Source organism: Pteronotus mesoamericanus, unplaced genomic scaffold, assembly GCF_021234165.1.
Source record: "Pteronotus mesoamericanus isolate MK-2021 breed Mesoamerican mustached bat unplaced genomic scaffold, CSHL_Meso_final contig_50, whole genome shotgun sequence".
Taxonomy (NCBI): domain Eukaryota; kingdom Metazoa; phylum Chordata; class Mammalia; order Chiroptera; family Mormoopidae; genus Pteronotus; species Pteronotus mesoamericanus.
This window is the reverse complement of record NW_026555186.1, coordinates 24543178-24551729: the sequence shown is the minus strand read 5'-3', so window position 1 is coordinate 24551729 and position 8552 is coordinate 24543178. Positions and strand designations below refer to the sequence as shown.

Here is an 8552-nt window from a genome sequence, read left to right as displayed (position 1 = left end):
TATGTCATACTTTCCAAAAAGTATCTAGAATATTCCACTGTACAACATATTAAAAGGTATCCGAGAAGCTAGAGACCATAGAAAAAGTGTGATTAAGGCACAAAGTTTATTTACACTGATAACTGCATAAACTTTTATAATTCATATTTACAACCCCATAAACTTTTGTATTCTGTATTATTCCTTCACACTTTGTGATATTTGGCATAATGTTCACATTTCATACACACGGACCTCCTCTCCCAATACCACTCACAAGATAAAATAAATACTAGAGAAAAAAATGAAGATACTATTTGAAGGCTTGATCTTCTATTTCCTTCAGGGAGAGTCAGTTTCTTGTACTGAAATACGACAACAGTGAATACTACAACAGTGAAGACAAACTGTAATTCACTTGAAAAGTATATTATCTCTTCAAGTGCCACTGAATAATACTAATGTGAATCTGTCAAGCAGCAATGTGATTGCTGGGCTGCTTTCTATGTCCCATCGCTCTCATAGTCTTCTATTACCACGTCGTCGTCATCTTCCAGGTCTCCCTGGGCTGAAGAGGGCTGCGGCTGGCTGGCCGGCAGTTCGTTCCCACTATTCTGACTCAAAGGAAGCGACCAGGATTCAGGTTCTGTGGTTTGAGTAGGTTCATAAGGAGCTTCCTCTGCAGGCTGTCCTCCGTTAAGCAGCGCTTCGTATCCACTTTCTGGGCCTATCATTCCATGCTCCCTGTCAGTCAGGGCTTCCATTTTTAATCTGCCAGATTCATAATGCAGGCGTTAATAATAACCAAAGAAGGGGGCTCCTTTAATTTATACCATGACTATGAAGATTATGAGGCCATCTCCTGAAGTTTCCTTTCATTTACTTTCATTCTACTCACTATTTAGCTAGGCCCTTTATTTAACAATATAAACAAATGTACAAGGTCAATGACAAATTGTGAATAAACCATTATAACTTATGACACAAATGAGTTGATTAATATCATTAGCAAAGAGTTCTTACAAACTTAAAAAATAAATGAAGAGAAAATGGGCATAAAACATGAACTTACAGAAAAAAATACCAATGTTAAACTAAACAAATGGTTCAACCTGATTTGTAATTTTAAAATGGAAATTAAAATAATGTGCTACTTAAAAATTAATAAGCTACTACTGTCATCTTTTCAACTGGAAAAGACTTTTTAAAATAACAGAACCCAGTGGTGGCAAGGGTTAGGAGAAAAGGACATGCTGGCACACTGTTAAAGGACATAAAATTGTCAACACACTCTTGGAAGCAATGGGGCAATATAGTGCAAAGACTCAGAAAGATGTATATCATTGATCCAGCAATTTCATTTTTTAGGAATTCATCTTATTTGTAAGTAGTATTTGATGTGCATGATGATTTAGCTATAAGAAAGCCTGTGGTAAAAGTTGGAGATAAGCTAAATGTACCAAAATAAGGTATAGGTTGGATTATAGGAAACTATGCAGCTATTAAAATATTAAATATTAAGCTAAATAATCATATTTAATATGATCAATATGAATCAAAGATAATGTAAATGTGGTCATCATAAATGAAAGATAACAGTACTAGTCATTGTAATAAGTATTACTGTCAATCCTGCCTCCCAAGTCAGATCAAGTAGTTGAATAATAGCAATTATCCCTTTTCAATCCTTTAAAAATGCCTGAGGGCATAGTTTGATCTTACAAATAAGCAGAATAGAAATGAAATATAGTTATTGTGTTAATCACTGATATTAGCCCAGAAACAATTCTGTGATAAAAATGACATATAGGTTTATCTCTCTATAATATCTATATTTTCTCACTTATCTGAATTTTCTTTCTTCTTTTAAAGATTTTATTTATTTTTTAGAGAGGGGAAAGGAGGGAGAAAGAAAGGGAGAGACACATCAACATGTGGTTGCCGCTTGCACGCCCCCTACTGGGGACCTGGCCCACAACCCAGGTCTGTGCCCTGGCTGGGAATTGAACCAGCGACTCTTTGGTTCTCAGGCCAGTACTCAATCCACTGAGCCACACCAGCCAGGGCTCACCTGTCTGAATTTCAATGCTAAGAAAATAAAAGGAAGTGCTTATGAGGTACTTCCTGGTCACTGCAGGCTTCAAACATAGGCTAAGAAAATCTGTTGAGAGGAAAGCTGAAAAGGGGTTTTCAGATATGCAAGAGGTGTTGAACTAGATGATTTTAAAGATTCCCCTGCCTTTGTGATTCCATGATTCTATTTTGTCTGATATTCCATGGTAAACTGGTGTAACTATGTTTTTATATGTAATAAAATAATGGATCTACAATGCAATCATATGGTCTTTAATCACTGGGCCCAAAATGTATTTCTTGGATTTTTACAGATAACATTTATTGATTGTATATTGAAAAAAATACAACATATTCAGTGGACATTTCAGTAACAGCTCTATGAAAGTTAAGATCATTAGCTTACCTTCCAAAGTGCTGCTTCAGAGGAAGCCTTCCAATATCTTGGATAAAAGAAATCTGAGCTGAAACAGATTTTTAAAAAGTTTTAAAAAGACATTTCTCCAAAGAAGATATACAAATACCCAACGAACCATGAAAAAAGGGCTCAAAATTACTGATCATTAGGTAAATCTAAATCAAAATCATGAGATACCACTTCAATACCCCTTAAGGTGACTATTATTAAAAAAAAACAACAACAAAAACAAAAAGGTCAGCAAGAATGTAGAGGAACTGGAATCCTTTTGCACTGCTGCTGGTTATATAGAATAGTATAGCTGATGTGGAAAATGGTAAGGCAGTTTCTCAAAAATTTAAAAATAGAATTACTATGTGACCTCACAATTCCACTTCTGGGTATCCATCAAAGAACCAAAAGTAGGATCTTAAAGAGTTATTTGGATACCCATGTTCACAGCAGCACTATTCACAATAGCCAAAAGGTGGAAGCAACTTAAGTGTCTAGATGAATGGATAAACAAAATGTAGTATATACATACAATATTATTCAGCTTTAAACAGAAAATTCTGACATATGCTATACATGAATAAACCTTAATGACATGCTAAATGAAATAAACCCATCACAAAAAAATACTGTGCAATTATGCTTATGTGAGGTAGACTGGTATTAGCAGAGATGGGGGTTAGTGTTTAATGTGCATAGTTTCAGTTTTGCAAGATGACAAATTTTGAAGACTGGATGCACAACAAGGTGAATACGTTTACCGCTACTGAACTATATATTTAAAAACAGTTTAATTTTATGTTTTGAGGAAACATATTTATTCAAGAATAATCAAACAAGAGACTACAGCATTTGAGCCATGACCTGCTTCTTCCCTTACTCAGCTTCCAGGAGAATTCACATCAGTTGGGTGCAGCCAAGAACACAGGGCTTCCTCCTGGTGAGTATGGCCAGCCAAGAGTCTGGGGCTCTCTTTCTCCACCCAGCCCCCACCCATAAAATGGAAGCTCCACTCCAGTGGCACAGTAGGCAGGGAATACTCCCTCCTCCTCAAACTGCAATGGCCCATGCCCCAGGTCATTCTTAGGGCACAAGTTTCAAAGACGAGGAGAGGCCAAGGAGATGAGGAGACCAGGAGAATCCAAGCTAAGGTGAACAGAGGCTTCAGTTGAAGCTCCATCCAAAGAAAATGACTTTATTTAAAACACTGTGTAGGAAAGCTCAAGCTTAAGGGACATTTTAAAATCAAGGCCTCCTAAGAGCAACAAACTAAACATCAGACAGCTACTTCATTGCAAAGAACCAGAGAGACAGCTAACAAAGCCCGCCTGGAGTCAGAACAAATCTCAGAGACATGCCTCAAAGTCTATACCTGCCCAAATTTAATTTAATCAGACTGTGAAATAATTTATGTCCCTGGCACTGTTGAAAACAACAGACCTATCAGCTAGAAATTAGTGGAGCATCAGCAGGTTGTCTGATGCCAAACAAGGCAGACAGTTTAACCAAGAATTAAAGCAAGGAGAAACAAAATCAAAGAGAGCCCTGCTAAAACCACTGTCAACACAAGGTAATTGGGCACGCCCAAGGCTGAGAGCTCTTTGAGGAGTGATAAAGGCTTCACACTGCAGGGGGAAACAGGCTTCATTAAAATAGTTTAGCCAAGTCACTAAACAAATACATACGCAACAAAAAAAAAAAAAACAAGCTGCAGAGGATGGAGGAAAATCAGTCTCCAGACCTGCCACAATGTATTACCTAAAACATCCAATTTTTAACAAAATACTATGAGACTATGCAAAGAAACAAGGAAGTCTGACTCCTGCACAGGAAAAGGGTGGGCAACAGAAATTGAGAGAGCCCAGATTTAAATTTAATAGAAAAAGACTTCAAAGGAGCCATTACAAATATGTTCAAAGAACAAAAGGAAACCATGCTTAAAGGAGCCAAAGACGGGGGAGGTAGAAGGTAAAGGGCGGAATGAATGGTGATGGAAGGAGATTTGACTTCGGGTGGTGAACACATAATACAATATACAGATGATAGATTATAGAAATGTACAACTGAAACCTATATAATTTTATTAACCAATGTCAGCCCAATAAATTCCATTTAAAAATAAACTAAAAAAGAGAAGCAAAGTCAGCTATAATGACAACGCCTCATCAAATAGAGAATATCAATAAAGAGACAGAAATTACAGGGGGAAAAAAAGAAAAGGAAATTCTGGAGTTGAAAAGTCCAGTAACAAAAATGAAACATTAACTAGAGAGGCTCAACAGTAGATTTGAACTCGCAGAAGAATCAGTTTTGAACACAGATTAACAGAGATTATGCAATTGAAGAGAGAAAATTGGATGAAGAAAAATGAACAAAGCTATCAGGAATGTGGGATACCTTAAAGCATTCCAACAGACACTAAGTGAAGACTAGAAAAGAGGAGAGAGAAAGGAGCAGAAAAAATATTAAAGAAATGATGTCTGAAATAGCATAGTACCTAAGATGAAAGAAATAGGACAAAATTTGGTAATACAAAGAAAAGCCAAACACCCTATTTTTAATTTTTTAAACCTCTTAAAATTTGCAAGTCCAACACTCTGAGGACTCTTGGATACTTACCTTTTTAAAAATCCACTACACAATAATCACAATTTTTAAAAACTAGCTTTTTGATATGGAAAACTTAAGAGGTGTGATCCTGGAGTCTGAATTTTTTTCAGTAGTGAATGAATGATTCTCCAGATGATCCCAATGTAAGTAATCTAAACTAGTACTTCTCAAACTCCTCAAACACCTCCCATGGAAGAAATCACCTGAAGAATCTTGTTAAAATTCACATTTATTCAGTTGGTATTGGGCAAGGCCTGATAGTCTACATTTCTCTCAAGCTTCCAGATGATGCTGATGCTCCTGGTCCAAGGAGGCTCTTGCTTATTACACTGATTCTTGATCCCACACCTGCGAGTGGCGACATGGAATGTGGCAAGCTGTGCAATGTGAATTGGTGGCAGTAGGACTGGAACTGAAGAACAGCCTGCACTGTTAGGAGATGCTACAGGTAGAAGAACTGAGTAAATAAGTGAATATATTCAGCAAAATGGGAGATGGATTTTTCATTGCTCAATAAAGGAGGTACAGATACTAAGACGGGAAAGATGTTAGACTGAAATTGAAGGTATCAGTGTGAACTCACTTTGTTCCCCTAGAAAAGCCTAGAAACAATGACACTCCAGGAGCAATGAGCATGCCTAGCACCAGAACCTGATTTCTAAATACCATTTCCACCAAAAGGAACCAGGGCTCCATGAAATTCATGGTTCCAGGACTGGAGCAGGGAAAGTCTGAAATGATATTGGAACATTTTGTACCAGAAAGTACTCAAAGTGTGACGGATCAGAAGGCACATATTTACCTTAAAGCAGCTTGCACTGGCCAAATATGGACAATTTGATACCAAAATAATTAATGAGAGCAAGGAACTACAACTGAGGAAATAAGAATTGGAGTCCACACTAACATAAACAAACAAACAAACAAGTGTGGGAGACAGCATAGCAATACCTACACTACAACTCACCAACACAAATGTAGAAGAAATAACATAGAAAATCACCATTTGCAACCATCACAGATTTAGGAAATAATCAACAGATGCTATAACTAGTAAGTGAAATTTTAATGAGAAATGGGATGTTTACATAATCTCAAAGTATCTCCCCATAAACACTCAATAACTTTATATTAGAAAATATGAGATATCATCTTACCAAATAATAAAAGTTAACTTTACCAGTAACAATGTAAATAGACATCATGTTCTCTAGATATGATGCACTGAGAACAGAGCATCACTTCTGTGGTATCCCTGTCAAAAACAAACGTCCTGAATACAGTCATGAGGAAGCATCAGGCAAAGTCTAAACTGATGAACAGCCTCTACACTGTAACTGCCCCATATGCTTCAAAAACTTCATCGCCAGAGAAAGACTAAGGTACTGTTCCAGATCAAAGGAGACTAAAAAGACACTGTAACTAAATACATCATGTGATCTTGCTCTGGGTTCTAGACAAGAAAGAGAACAAGTTTTTGTTCTTATTTTACAAAGGACATTATTTAGGACAACTGGCAAAATTTGAATGGCACGTATAAATTAGATGGCAGTAGTATAAAAAGTTAATTTCATGATTTTGATGTGTATACTGTGGTTATGTAGGACTGTCCTTTTTTACAAGGACTACCTTGAAGTGTTTAAGAATAGCCGTCATCATGCCTGCAAATTACTCAAACATGGTTCAGAAAAAAATACATACTTATATGGGTGGGCATGTAGGTATAAAGAGAGAGGAAAAAAAATAAAAGGTAAATACAGTAAAAATTGACCACTGAGAAATCCTGGTGAAGGATATACAAGAATTCTTTCATGCTATTATTGCAATTTTTCTGTAAGTTTGAAATTATTTCAAAGTACAGTTTAAAACACTAGTATAATCTTCAAAATAATAGGCAAGGATAGAGAAATCTCTGGATTCTGACCCACAGATTAATCATGTCCATTGTTCAAAAGTCACCCACTTCTGCCTATGAATGTACAATAGCATATTTTAAATCTTTTCGTATTAATCTTTTCTTCTTGTGGGTAAAAGCCACAAGATGAGACTGTCTTTGTATGAAGGCAGCCATTTACTCTATAATCCTTTCCTCTGACTAGTCCATAAGGCAAACCCTATCTTTAGAATTTCTGAGTTACGTAGCAGATTATTACTACTTTATATATTACACAAATTCTGTTCTACATTAAAGATCAACACCACAGACATGTGACCTACTACTGTTAATGAAATGTGGCCCTTAAAATACACAATTAAAAAAAACTAATGATGAAAAAATTGGTGAAGTTCATAAAAAGGCAAACCTCCGTAGACATAAATTGTGCAAGTGTGCATTGCCACAGATATACTAATTTTTTAGCATTATTTATAATTTCATAACTTGGAAAGACATTGTAAATATATTATTAATGTACTTTGTAATATTGAAACCAAAGTATCAATAAAGTTAAATTATAAATTTTGAAAAAAACAGGAGTTAGACTCCTATTTTTTAATATACTTTACTTGAATATACTTGAAGAGCCCCCATAAATGGGATTGGTGTCCTTATAAAAAGGATCCCAAAGACAGCTCCCCCTCGCTCTGCTCTCAACCAGGTGAGAACATGCAAAGATGAACATCTACAAACTAGGAAGCAGGTCCTCACCAGACGATGGATCTGCCAGCACCCTAGTTTTGGACTTTCCAGCCTCCAGAGCTGCTTCATCACTAATTTATAAAATACGGAACACTATCCATGGTAAATGATGTAGCAAATTAAAACTTGTATCTAATATCTGTAATATGTACAGGAAAGTGTCTAGAGGAATTTACACCAATCTGTCAAAAGGAATTTACCTATTGTTATAGGGGACTTTCAGTTTTCACTTGATATAACTCTGTATTATTTTATTTCTTTTTTAATCAAAAAGAAATTAATTATTAATTCTGGATCAACAGATGAAGGAAAAAAAATTAGTCTCACTAGTATATAGCAATGAGTAGACCTACAGAAAGACAATATTATAAAACACTACTTCTCGGGAGAATAAAAACCCACAGTATTACCTTGATTTCTCATTGGAATGGTGAGCAAAGCAAGGTATGGCAGCAGCTGAGTTTGGAGGCATAGAGCTGGTAAGCAGAAGTCAGAAAAAAGTGCTTTCGCTGTCAGGCAATTTTCCCGATACTGTATAGAAGAAATAAAAAATAAAATGAAAAATCTGGATATGTATTCCTACACATGCTAAGTTTATTATATTATAAAAGTTTGTGGGCTTATATAGTATAAATATACTTCTAAGAGTTTATTTAGTCTTTTATAACTATTCCAGCATTATTTATAATACTACAGTTATTTCACATTTGACATAACAGCAGTAAGAATTTTTTTTTACAAGATCTATGGTAGAAGGAAAAAACACTTAAAAATCAAAAGAATTGTTTATGAACATAGACATCACAAATTTTTTGAGGACATTGTTTCTCAATGAAAGAACTT

General features: G+C 35.6%; 1 protein-coding gene across 2 annotated transcripts in view; it reads right to left on the bottom strand.

The window, feature by feature from the left end:
- Positions 1-389: 389 nt before the first annotated feature.
- The window catches only part of RAD17 (RAD17 checkpoint clamp loader component), a 28063-nt gene continuing 19900 nt past the window's right edge, over positions 390-8552 (bottom strand). For both annotated transcript variants that reach the window (XM_054578460.1, XM_054578461.1), the window contains 3 exons: positions 8120-8240; positions 2459-2516; positions 390-750 (listed from right to left, as the gene is read on the bottom strand). In XM_054578460.1, coding sequence (XP_054434435.1) covers positions 483-750; positions 2459-2516; positions 8120-8240 — 447 coding nt within the window. In that variant the 3' untranslated portion in view covers positions 390-482. The remainder of the gene's footprint in view (positions 751-2458; positions 2517-8119; positions 8241-8552) is intronic.